The 13,826-nt window shown below is 44.7% G+C and overlaps 1 protein-coding gene across 1 annotated transcript in view; it reads left to right on the plus strand.

Moving 5' to 3' along the window:
* The window catches only part of zfhx4 (zinc finger homeobox 4), a gene marked incomplete at its 5' end in the record, with an annotated part of 69,098 nt that extends 55,928 nt beyond the window's left edge, over positions 1 to 13,170 (plus strand). Inside the window, 5 exons of the mRNA XM_080020713.1 lie at positions 1,073 to 1,206; positions 2,024 to 2,224; positions 2,420 to 2,540; positions 2,818 to 8,214; positions 8,722 to 13,170. Of these exons, the coding sequence (XP_079876839.1) occupies positions 1,073 to 1,206; positions 2,024 to 2,224; positions 2,420 to 2,540; positions 2,818 to 8,214; positions 8,722 to 10,289 (7,421 nt within the window). The 3' untranslated portion in view covers positions 10,290 to 13,170. The remainder of the gene's footprint in view (positions 1 to 1,072; positions 1,207 to 2,023; positions 2,225 to 2,419; positions 2,541 to 2,817; positions 8,215 to 8,721) is intronic.
* Between the last annotated feature and the right edge of the window lie 656 nt (positions 13,171 to 13,826).

Here is a 13,826-nt window from a genome sequence, read left to right on the forward strand (position 1 = left end):
AGTGACCAGATGAGGGGTGGTGGTGGTGGTGGTGGTGGTGGTGGGGGGGGGGGGGGGGGTGAGAGAGGAAGTGGAAGAGGGAGACAGAGGAGAGAGAGAGACAGGGAGAGAGAGAGAGAGAGAGGGAGAGAGAGGGAGGAAGGGAGGGAGGGAGCTGCTGTTGCTGTGTCTTTGTGTTGCGCCGGGTGGGTAAATTGCAGTGGCAGACCATAGCCGGGCCTGCACGGCCTGTATCTTCGGATGAGGCTAATGAAAGATTTATCAGCGGCTGCAGCATTTACTAAATACAACCAGAGGCTGATCTCTCCGCATTGAGCCCTGCTGTTCACGTCACACACTCACGCACGCATGCACACGCACACACACACACACACACACACACACACACACACACACACACGCACACGCACACGCACACGCACACACATGCACACACATACGCACACACATATGCACACACACACAGGCGCAGCTGCTACTGTACCACCAGCCGTGACCAAGCCATGGAAATTTAGCATCCTGTGCAGACACAGAAGTTGTTTAGGCGGCTGGGGAAATGTATATGAACTAATGAAGTGTATAATATTACCATAACATTTAATGTATGTCTTGCTGTGATAATGAGTCTCCTCGAGTTTTCTACATTTCACATGTCCTCGGGGCAGAGAAAAAAAGCTGCGTATGGTTTGCATGTGTGTATAAATGTGAATAATACAGGCTGCAGCTCACATCCATGCCCGTGGTGTCTGGGTGTCAAATCATTTCTCAGACCCACTTAATATTAATTTGGTAGACTTACTTGCCATTAGTTATGACGTGCTGTCTCTGAGAATTGTCCATTTTAGATGATGGCATTAATCTCACCAACGAAACATCATTAAGTTCAATAAAGTGCATTCTTAAATATGCCCATTTTATATTGTTTAATATTGCCGTGAGATACTGTGACAATACCTTTTGCTTTACAAATATCAGTCTGCATGCATGCATACAGGCTACAAAGTGTATATGAATAATAGTATTATCATGCAGGAATATTGAAACCTCTTTTCCTCTGTCCATCTCCATCTAGGAGTGAACGCCACGCCTAAGGAGGTGTCTGGACCCAACGCCATGGCCAAACGCTCCCTGCTGCCGGATCGACAGATTGACAGCCCACCCAAAAGGTCCAAGTCCAATGAGGGGAAGACCTCTGCCAGTGAACAGGTGAATGCAAACTGCAGCTAGCTGTAGTTCTAGTCCAGTACCTCATCGGCATACCCAGGTAGCTTTCCCCTCACCTTCAGGCCTTAGCCGCCATGGAGGCTAATCAACAACAGGTAGTGGACTGGGAAGCCAAGCATTTAGCATTTTGCTGGCGCCAGCAATCCAGCAAAGAGTTAAAAGCAGGCACATATTGTCTCCCTGACAGAACTCTTTAGCATCAAGTGCTGCAGCCCAGTCTTTGTGCTCTTAAGCGGAATACCTGCACTAGTCGTATGCCACCTCCCCAACCCCAAGCAGACCCCTCCCGCTTGCATCTCTTTAAATTATACGTGTTTTTAAATTAGATTATGAAGTATTAGCTCGTCTAGTTCTGGGCCCTGCGAGGAGAGAGGACGTAGTCATTTCAGAAATGGATTCTATTAAGACAGGTGGTGAGGAGACGGCTATGTTGAGGGTACTCCCTGTAATGAGGGCAAGGCGTAGCTTAGGAGGGTGCACACCTTTGTCATCTGTAATTTCCTGATTAGGAATTTCGGCCAATCATGTTTTTTTTTGCTCATAAAATTGCATGAGTTGAGAGACTTAAGTGAATTACATGAAACAAGGTTTATCAACATTTTGTGCATTAAAGTAAGGGGATATCACATTAATATGATGTCTAGCTTTTTCTTTGAGGAGAAGTATGGTACACAGGCAGCTATGGCGCTACAGTACATTAATGAAAGAATAATGGAAAAAAAAACGAGTACAACAGTACAACTTATGCAAAGAGTTCAACTCATCTGTTCCCTGACTTATCTCTATCTCCTGATTCCAGGTCCAGCAGTGTCCATACTGCAATTTTAGCAGCAAAGACGCAAACCGCATGCAGCTCCATGTGATGTCTCAGCATTCCATGCAGCCGGTGATCCGCTGCCCGCTGTGCCAGGACGTCCTGAGCAACAAGATCCATCTGCAGCTACATCTCACCCACCTCCACAGTGTGGCTCCCGACTGCGTAGAAAAACTGATAATGACTGTAAGTGGAAACATTTAAGGAAAAATGTTGTCTCCCCATATCTATATCGATACCAAATATCCTACCATGAGAAAAGTTCATTCTTATCTTCAAAATGGGCTTGCTTAAATTACTCTTATGGCAGGCTCTTGGTGTAATATGCTTCAATATTTAAGAAGTGTCATTGTTAACTGAGCATTTATTTCTCCTTGCTAGGTTGTTGGACCTGATACGATGACACCAAATAATATAATGCATTCTTCTCCTGGGCAAGACAAAGCCCTATCTTTGATGGATTCTCCTTCTACTATTCCCGATGGGCCTGGAAAGTTTCATGGTAAGCACAATGTATTATTTGTACTATGTCATTGATTTGTGTAATGTTTTATTGAATCTACTAGATCCCACATTTCCACTACAGTATCTAGTTTCATTTCATATTTATTCAATCTCAAACTTTTTTCAATAACAAATCCAATTTGCTATTTAATGGATGAAAACGCAGACAGAGCGTTTCAACCTGACAATGTTTTTCTTCAAGTTCCTATACTTCACCTACTTACATTACTTACATGTACTAATATTGATGTTTTTTTTCTGTAATACTTTTTTAGGAAACAGCTCAAAGGATGAACCAAACACCCTAGACAAGAATGATTTGAGCCTTCGGGGTGAAGAGCTAAAGCCCCCGAAGGAGGCCTCAGAGGCTCCAGACTGGAAGAGGGCCACTGGGCTGGGGCATGACAGCAAGTCCCCAGACACCCTACAGGACCATCTGACCGAGCTCCAAAGGCTCCAGCAACAACAACAACAGCTCTCAGTCTCTGATCGGCATGTCTATAAATATCGCTGCAACCACTGTAGCCTGGCCTTCAAGACCATGCAGAAGCTTCAGATACATTCCCAATACCATGCCATCAGAGCAGCCACGATGTGTAGCCTTTGCCAACGCAGCTTTAGGACATTCCTGGCCCTCAGGAAGCACTTGGAGAATGGACACCCCGAACTGAGTGAGGCTGAGGTGCAGCAACTCATAGGGAGCTTGCCACTGAATGGAGACATTACTGAGAGTGAAGCTAGGGCCTTGGAGGAAGCTCAGGCCTTTGAACATGACTTGGACAAAGATGATGAATTGGACCAGGAGGAGAAGCCCAGTCCTACAGGAAGTGACAGCAGCTCCTTGCTTGACGATATGGGAGCAGAACCAAAACGGACCTTACCCTTCAGAAAAGGGCCTAACTTTACCATGGAGAAATTTCTAGATCCATCCCGTCCCTACAAGTGCACAGTGTGCAAAGAGTCTTTTACCCAAAAGAATATCCTCCTTGTACACTATAACTCAGTTTCCCACCTGCACAAGCTAAAAAAGGTCCTCCAAGAAGCCTCAAGCCCTGTACCACAAGAGACAGGAAACAGCATTGACAACAAACCATTCAAATGCAATATTTGCAATGTTGCCTACAGCCAAAGCTCGACACTTGAGATTCACATGAGGTCCGTGCTACATCAGACCAAAGCCAGAACAGCCAAAAGTGAAACAAGCAGCAGCAGTATGTCCGGAACTAGTGGTCCAGTGCCAGCAAAGAGCCCAGCCCCATCTGCACAAGGGAACAGCAACAACCAAGACACTGCTAGAAGTGGAACACCCTCTGCTAACAAAGAAAACACTGTGGAAGCCAAAGAATCTAGCAGCAGTAACAATACAAAACAAAGCACGACTACTGATCATATTTCGGCTCAGGCAAGCAGCCACCAGGCAGCGCAGTCGCCGGCCCAATTACAGATGCAGCTTCAACATGAGCTCCAGCAGCAGGCTGCTTTCTTCCAGCCTCAGTTCCTTAACCCAGCTTTCTTCCCCCACTTTCCTATGACTCCAGAGGCACTGTTGCAGTTCCAACAGCCCCAGTTCCTCTTCCCCTTCTACATCCCAGGGGCTGAGTTCAACCTCAGCCCAGAGTTGGCCTTGCACTCAGCAGCTGCTTTTGGAATGCCTGGCCTCACTGGATCTTTTCTAGAGGACTTGAAGCAGCAGATGCAGCAGCAGCACCAGTTGCAGCAGGCTCAGCAACAAGCTCAGCAGCAGCAGCAGCAGCAGCAGCAACAGCAGCAGCAGCAGCATCAACAACAGCAGCACTCACAGCTTCAGCAACATAAAAATCATCAACTGCAGAACCACAAACCCAAAGTTGAGCCCAGCACTGTGTCCGTTTCTGAGATTCATTTTAGGGAGGCAGAAGACCACCTAGATAAACGAGATAATAGTGCAAAAAGTGAGAATGGAGGTGATGCAGTCAATGATGGATCAAAAGACAAAGATTCCAAAAAAGCAAAGTTCTCCGAGCCATTGATTCCACCTCCGCGTATTGTATCTGGAGCGAGGGGAAATGCAGCCAAGGCCCTATTAGAGAACTTTGGATTTGAACTGGTTATTCAGTACAATGAGAACAGACAGAAAAATCAGAAAAAGAACAAAGATGGGATTGAACAAGTGGAGATAAACACTGATAAGCTTGAGTGTGGAATGTGCGGAAAGCTCTTTTCCAACATGCTTATACTAAAAAGCCACCAGGAGCATGTACACAGCCAATTTTTCCCTTATGTTGAGCTGGAGAAGTTTGCCCAACAGTACAGAGAGGCCTATGACAAACTTTACCCCATTAACCCAGCTTCACCTGAGACTCCACCACCACCACCACCCCCTCCCCCTCCACCTCCAGCTCCTGCCCCAGTAACATCTTCCCAGCCTCCTGTCATGTCAATGACCAAAGCACAAACCCAAGCCCCATCACCTGTTCCTTCTCAACACCAGAATCCTCTCCAGCCTTCTCACCAGGTGTCGGCACCCCAGCCTGCACCCCCCCCTCCACCGCCTCCTGCTCCCCCTGCATCCCAACAGGTACAGCTTCCTGCCCCCCTGGATTTGCCACTTTTCTCCCCTTTAATGATGCAATCTGTCCAACACCCAGGCCTTCCCCCACAGCTTACCCTCCAGCTGCCTACCATGGACTCTCTGACAACAGACCTCACACAGCTTTGCCAGCAGCAGCTGGGCCTCGATCCAAACTTCCTCCGCCAGTCCCAGTTCAAACGACCAAGGACACGTATCACTGATGACCAGTTGAAAATCCTCCGTGCCCATTTTGACATTAACAACTCCCCCAATGAGGAACAGATTCAGGAAATGTCAGAGAAGTCTGGCCTGCCCCAGAAAGTTATCAAGCATTGGTTTCGTAACACCCTCTTCAAAGAAAGGCAGCGAAGCAAAGACTCTCCTTACAACTTCAGTATCCCCCCCATGACTACCTTGGAAGACATACGAATTGAACCACAGCTCAATGCGCTGGAATACTACAGATCTGACGCAACCATGAACAAGAGGTCTTCTAGGACCAGATTCACTGATTACCAATTGAGAGTACTTCAAGATTTCTTTGACACCAACGCCTACCCAAAGGATGATGAGATTGAGCAGCTGTCTACTGTACTCAATCTCCCCACTCGTGTTATTGTGGTGTGGTTTCAAAATGCCCGCCAGAAAGCTCGCAAGAGCTATGAGAACCAGGCAGATTCTAAAGACAATGAGAAGAAAGAGCTGACAAATGAGCGTTACATCCGAACCAGCAACATGCAGTACCAGTGTAAAAAGTGCAACATTGTGTTCCCACGTATCTTCGACCTGATTACCCACCAGAAAAAGCTGTGTTATAAGGATGAGGATGAGGAAGGAAATGAGGACAACCAATCTGAGGAGTATATTGATTCTGGAGAACAGAGGCCAGCAAAGACAACCCAAGCTACCCCAGAGCCACCCAAGCAGCTCCAGGCAACTACTACAAACTCTGGTTCAAACTCCCCTCTGATGCCTTCTCCCCGCCCTACCGTGGGAAAGACCTCCCCCAAGCCTGAGATACCACCTGAGACAAAACCTAAACAGACTGAGACTGCACCCTCACCTGTGATTAAGGCACTGCCGGACCCAAGACCATCCAAGGCCTCTACCCCTCAGCCACCACCGCAGAAACCTCCCCAGCCACAGATGTCAAGGCCCCATTCCCAACCACAATCAGCTGCAGTACCCTCAAGCCCCCTTTCACTGGCCCTCTCCTCACTCACCAATAGCCTCCCTCCCCAGATGCTTCAGTACCAATGTGATCAGTGTAAGATTGCTTTCCCCACTGTAGAATTGTGGCAAGAGCACCAGCATATGCATTTCCTGGCTGCTCAAAATCAATTCCTTCACTCTCAGTTTCTGGAAAGACCCCTTGATATGCCATATATGATATTTGACCCCAATAATCCCCTCATGGCAAGCCAGCTGTTATCCGGAGGGCTCTCTCAAATGCCCTCTCAAAGCAACTCTGGTCCAGGCTCTGCATCAGGCTCGGGGGCAATGAAAAGGAAACTAGATGAGAAAGAGGATAATCCAAATGATAAAGATGGTGGAAACAGTAGTGAAGAACAACACAGAGACAAACGCTTGAGAACCACCATAACACCTGAACAACTGGAGATTCTTTATGACAAATACCTGCTTGATTCTAACCCAACACGCAAAATGCTAGACCACATTGCAAGAGAGGTGGGCCTGAAAAAGAGAGTTGTGCAAGTGTGGTTCCAGAACACTCGTGCAAGAGAGAGAAAGGGACAGTTCAGAGCTATAGGGCCCTCACAGTCCCACAAGAAATGTCCCTTTTGCCGAGCACTATTTAAGGCTAAATCAGCTCTTGATAGCCACATACGGTCTAGACACTGGCATGAGGCTAAACAGGCAGGCTTCAGTTTGCCCCCAAGCCCTGTGATGAATCAAGACAATGAAAGAGGAGAAAGTCCAAATAAGTACAATTTCCTTGAGTTTCCACAGCTGCCTACTAAGACAGAGCCAAATGAGTATGAGCTGCCAGCTGCATCCTCAACTCCTGTTAAACCATCTGAGACACAGTTAAAAAACTTCTTGAGCCCTTCATCCTTAAAAGCAGAAAATTGTGATGAAACCGACGGGCCTAATATGAACTCTGCAGAGGTCTTATCTTATGACCTCAACAAGATGGACTTTGATGAGACATCATCGATCAACACTGCCATAAGTGATGCCACGACTGGAGATGAGGGCAACAACAATGAGGTTGAGAGCCTCACAGCCAATGGCGGAGACAAGCTGTGTGACAACAAAAGCTACCACGCCCTTATTTCTGATGGGGGGGATGACAGGTTCCAGTTCAGCATGGTGAGCCCTTCCCTTAGCTTCTCTGGGAAGGAGTATGATGTTTATTTCAGCTCTAGAGATGATGACTTAGATGAAAGTAATGATAGGAGTGAATCATCAAGCTTAGCTGATCCCAGCTCCCCTAGTCCATTTGGAGGGGGTAACCCCTTCAAGTCTGGAAAAGGAAGCATTAGTGGCGATAGGCCAGGCCACAAGCGTTTCAGGACTCAGATGAGTAACCTGCAATTGAAGGTCCTAAAGGCATGTTTCAGTGACTACCGCACTCCAACAATGCAAGAGTGTGAGATGCTGGGCAATGAGATTGGACTTCCCAAGCGTGTAGTCCAGGTGTGGTTCCAAAATGCCCGAGCTAAAGAAAAGAAGTTCAAAATAAACATTGGAAAGCCATTTATGATAAGTCAAGGGTCCCCAGAAGGGCCTAGGCCCGAGTGTACTCTGTGCGGTGTTAAGTACACTGCCCGGATGTCTGTCCGTGACCATATTTTCTCCAAACAGCACATTGCCAAAGTGCAAGAAACCCTGGGGAACCAGGTGGACAGAGAAAAGGACTACCTAGCACCGACCACTGTCCGTCAGCTGATGGCCCAGCAAGAGCTGGACCGCATGAAAAAGGCTGGCGAAGGACTCAGTTTGCCTGCCCAGCAGCATACTGCAGTGGACAACAGTAATGCACTTCATGGTCTCAGCCTGCCAACAGGCTACCCAGGAATTTCTGGCCTACCACCAGTCCTCCTTCCTGGGGTCAATGGGCCATCATCACTTCCCGTTTTCCCACCCAACACACCTGGTGAGTTAGTATGACAAACAGTATATATGAGTGGTGGCTTTATAAACTGAGCTTTAAAATGCACAAAACAAAGATTATTTTATTCTACTCTACTACTGTCCATTCCATGTCACAGTGATCTTCGTGAGAATAGTCATATTTTTTACTGTAAACAATGTTGGGTTGTGTTGACAGATTTAGCGCATGCATAAATTTAGTATCCTTACAGTTGGGTTGCTAACTGATGATTCAGCAGTTTACGACAATGTTTCTGTCTCTGTTTGTTTTTTTTCCCCTTATTGTAGGTTTGGTATATTTTTATTCTCATACTGGCCAAGTAAAATTACCATAAAGCGCATGTGACAGTTTTGATCCATAACAAAATCTAAAAAGAGAAAATGGGGTTAAGGGTCAGTAAATCACAAATGAAACATCACCATCTTGTCATGCAAACAAATTTCCATAGTGATTTGGGATTGAATATTTGAATATTGAATATCTCCATATTTATATACCACTGTATTTCAGCTTTAGCGTCTCCCGGTGCTGGCATGCTTGGGTTCCCTACACCAGCCACCCCCTCTCCTGCCATGTCTCTCAGCACTACCCCAACCAAGACTCTTCTGCAGACTCCTCCTCCTCCACCACCTCCTCCTCCTCCTGTTCCCTCCACACCCCTGGCAGCAGTTAATCACACAGAGCAGCAAGGTAAACAGAGAGAGAGAGACAGCAGCAAGAAACCAGTGGATAGGCCGCCTCAAATGAGCGTCAAGGAACGAGAAAACGAAAGCGACTTGCGCCCAGAGACCCCCAGCGTGGCAAGGAAAAGGGAGAAACCATCTCCAGCTCCCGGGAAACCAGGAAGTGAGGCCTTGTTGGATGCTGCTCAGCTGCAGGCACTTCAGAATGCCCTTTGCGCTGGTGACCCCAGCTCATTTTTGGGGGGCCAGTTCCTGCCCTACTTCCTTCCTGGGTTCCCCAACTGCTTCTCACCTCAGCTGCCACGAGGGGTCCAAACCGGAGGCTACTTCCCACCATTGTGTGGGATGGAGAACCTGTTTCCTTATGGCCCGGCCGCCATCCCGCAAGCTGCCATGGCTGCTGGTCTGTCCCCCTCGGCTCTCCTGCAGCAGTACCAGCAGTACCAACAGTCCCTCCAGGATTCATTACAGAAGCAACAACAGCAGCAGCAGAAGCAGCTTGAGCAACAACACAAGCGACAACAGCAGCAGCAGAAACCAACCCCTGTGAAGACATCCCAGAGTGTGCAGAGCACCACCGCCACCAGCTCCTTCAAACCAAAAGAAGCTATGGAAACTAAGGATGACACCAACAAAGGCGCTTCAACAGAAAGCACAAAAGAAGAACCGAAAACAGATACCAAAAGTACTACAGATTTCCCAGATGCTTTTATTATACCGTCTGTGAAGCATGAGTTTATATGCAGAAAGTGCCAGATGATTTTTGCTGACGAAGATTCAGTGGTGCGTCATCAGAAGTCCTTCTGCTACTTTGGACATCCTTTTACTGACCCGCAAGAGACAGTGCTTCGAAAGGCAGTGAGCAAATACACCTGTGTCGCCTGCAATGTGGTTGTTAATGGGAATGAAGCACTTGGCCAACACCTTCAGTCGAGCTTGCACAAAGAGAAAACAATCAAACAAGCAATGAGAAATGCCAAAGAGCATACTAGATTATTACCTCACTCTGTCTGCTCCCCTACTCCTAACACCACATCTACCTCGCAGTCTGCAGCTTCTTCTAATAACACCTTTCCTCATCTCTCTCGCTTGTCCATGAAGTCCTGGCCAAATGTCCTGTTCCAGGCCACCACAGCCCGGAAAGCTGCTTCCTCTTCCTCCCCGTCTGCCTCTCCTCCCCCCCCACTCTCCTCACCTTCAACGGTTACCTCAACTTCCTGCAGCACCTCAGGGGTTCCAACCTCACTACCCACCGAGAGTTGTTCAGATGAGTCTGACAATGAGCTAAGCCAGAAGCTGGATGACTTAGATAACGCGTTGGAGGTCAAGGCTAAGCCCGCCTCTGGCCTAGACGCGAGCTTCAGTAGTATCAGAATGGATATGTTCAGTGTGTAGGAGTGGAAAAAAGGATCCCTTGCTTATAGAAAAAAATAAGACTTTTTAAACTGCAGTTCCAAAGTTTCTCTTAACCCAAAAAATTACAGTACCAAATGATTGACTCAGGATTGTTTTTCCCATATTGATATGCTGGCAAGATATTGATTGATTTTTGTTATGGACAGAACTGTTGCAGATGCTTGACTGAGCTTATATTGTATACAAAAAAACATGGAGTAGGAAAAAAATCCCACAGGCTCCCTTGGGGGGCTTGTTTCAAGCCAAAAACTCTCACGATAGCAAATTGCACCTCAGCTGGATTGTTTTCCAAATGCTAGCATGTACTGTATGGGATGACGATCCAAAACCCTCAAAGAGAATCTCTCTTAGTTTAGATAGGTGTAATTCAGTAGCTTTAAATTCTCAGGTCAGAACATAACATTTCTCATTTGTTAAAGCAGCAACAAGCCTGGGTACACTTGGCTTATAACCAAAACATGTCAAGCTTTATCAGACGCATTTCCTTGATGTGTATAGAGTACCAAGAGACAATATAACTGTTACAATGGACGATGTGCATATCCTTTTAGTTTTTGCCCTGCATAGACAGTATGGTTTTGCCACTGAGGGAATTTAGAATGGTGAAGTTAATGTGTATGATGCCCCTGTGTTTGCCAGTTTGTATTACAACAAGCTGTATCTATTTCCCGCCCCCTTTTTTTCTTGTAGAATATACTAATCTGTGCCAACTCTTACCTTCTCACTTTACCTCTGTTCACGCCCTTTTCTGAAGAGGTAATAACTCTAGTTTTGATAGACTGTTGAGGATTATGTGAATATAACATGTTTCATTTGTGAATTGCTGTACTGTTACGGTACCTGCTTGTGTCTGGACTATAGTGCACTTATTTTGTCTTTTTAATATTATTTGGGTAGGCCATTCGTTAATTTAATAGATTTTTTTCTGTTTGTACGTACGTATGTGTTTTGTTTTAATTATTATTTGTGTCTGTTGCAGCAGCATATTGGTCCATATTTGTTACAGGATTGATAACCTAACAATCTAGAGACCTATTTAACATCCATGAAAGTAGTACTGTATACTTGAAACTGTAAAGGTACAAGTTGGTCACGGTTAAAAAAAAACAAACAAAAAAAAACACAAAAAAAAACAAAAAAAAAACGGTATGAATATTTGCTATGTTTGCAAATATGCTGCTTTAAAAAGGGGACAACAGCATTTGTTTTTGTATATTGAAACATTTTCATGTGCTTGTAGGACTGACAACAGTGTTACACCTATACACTGCGCTAGTGCATAGGTCATTGTCCTCCCATCAATTCTTTGGGCACTTCTGTTGATCTACAATTCAAGTCAATATTTGGGTTTTCCACATTTAGTGATTTCAACATTACAAAGTATTACCTTACAAAATTTGCTGCTAGTCTTTTTTTTATTTTATTTTATTTTATTTTTTGCTTGCCATAATTCTCTCAACATTTTCCAGTCAAAATACTGATCCATGAGTTGCTTTGCTTTGCTTTTTGTATGTGGGTTTTTGTTCTTTTTCTTTTTTTTTTTTTTTGCTGTGGAACTAAGAATGTGAAAGCTGTCAAAGGGTGTTCAATTTTCTTTTTTTTAAGAATCACTTTCTAGTTTGGTAATTGAACCAATGTGATTCATTCCAAAGTAACAGAAGGCTATTTGTATGAAAGAAAAAGGCTTGTGAACAAAGAAAGCTAAGCTGTTGTACATATTCGTAGTTGGCTGTGCATGGTACAAATTTATTAATATGAAGAAATGCAAAAATGTATTGCTTTTGGTATTTCCTATTCTGAGATGAGCAAGTAGCATGTAATGCAACTGTTTGACAGGTTAAATCAAATCATGCTTAGTTATTGTTTCAAACGATGAAATCAAGTAACATTTCCTCCTATGTTTTGTTATTGTACAGGTTTTTTTGGTTTTTTTTTATTTGTTGAAAGTTTAAAACATAAATGTCATTTTTTAACTTTTCCGTGTGAGCTTTTTAAATGTTCTTATTTGAATTTTTAGTATTTTAACATTTACTTTAATTCTGAAGACACTTTTCGATTGTGTTTCATAAGAGACATCCTGGCCTCCCAAGGTGCAATTCTGCCATTGTACAAACATAAGCGACTGTCCTAATTCCAAAGGCTTTCTCAACTCTGGCTTTTTGCCTTTCCCCACTTTGTGGCTCAGCATTGAAAGACTGAACTGTCCGCTGGCATCACGCGCTACGATGCCCGCACTCGACAGGACGCTTCCCACGCTAAGGACTGGTAAAAGCTAACAAACCAACAAAAAGGATGGTCCAACAATATAACTGTACATAGTAATTGCAACTGCACAGCAGCCAAAAAGAAAAAAAAAAAAAAAAAGAACTTTTTAAAAAAAAAAAAAAATGGATGGATTGTGTCATGTTTATGGGGACAGCCTTCAAAAGGTTGAAATTGGAGTTGTTCTTCTGGATGTCAAAAAGGGATTTTCACGGCGCAATCATATCCTACACAATATGTACTCTTCAACATCTGGGTTACATAGGAAATGCACCCTGAGGTTTTAATAAGAAGAAGCCCCTATGGCTAAAACTTTAAATAAACTAAACCAAAAATGTTATTGATGTTTTATATATAGAGAGTAGTCGCATTAGGTTTTGTTACTGTACTGTTTGAGGTCTCAACTGTACCGTATCACGGTAATAACATGGTTTTGAAACCTTTTTTTTTTTTTTTTTTTTTTATTTTGTCACAGACCTGTTGTCATAGTTGAAATGACGTTTATTGTAGATGGTATTTGAACAACTTCTGGAAATAGTTCATCAAGTATGTTTGTTGCTCATTGTTGTGATACATTAAAAACTGTATCTGCAAACCACTTTCATTTCACCGGGATTTCTCTTTATTTCCTTTTTTCCCGTTTTCTTGGACTTATAAACGCAACATCGGGCGTCGTGGCACTTTTTTTGTTTACGGCAGCGTCGCGTTCGGTTTCTCACGCTCAGCCCACAGTACGCACGTATAAAATCCCACACAATGGTCAAGCGTTTTCATGGCCACCTTCACAGCCTTTGTATTTCTAGAAAGAGCGAGGTGGGACACGCCTATCGTTTTGGACAAAGGTGGAGGCGATCATTCATTTCCAATTATTCCCACAATTCACCATGGCCAGTAGAGTCTCAATGTATTTTTATCCATAACACATTTTTGACTTTAAAGGACAGACAACGGCTAGAACAATGGCTTTGCCAAGTAAAGCCATTGTCCTTGCCAAAGTAAGGTAAATGCGTCTAATTCATATATATACAAGAGAAAATACTGATGTGTATATCTATCTGCGTATACTGTATAGTGTCTCCAACCTTTTTAACGGCAACCGTAACCACTGCATAGTTTTGGCTGTTTTCCATGTTATTGCACGCTCTGCGGTGGTTCAGGGGCTTTCACATAGGACGCGGCCAAAGTTTCAACGCGGTTGAATTTTTGCACGGCGCGGCGGCCAACGGGGAACAGGAGTGAAGCCGACAGGAAGCA

The sequence above is a fragment of the Zeus faber genome, assembly GCF_960531495.2.
Source record: "Zeus faber genome assembly, chromosome: 19".
Taxonomy (NCBI): domain Eukaryota; kingdom Metazoa; phylum Chordata; class Actinopteri; order Zeiformes; family Zeidae; genus Zeus; species Zeus faber.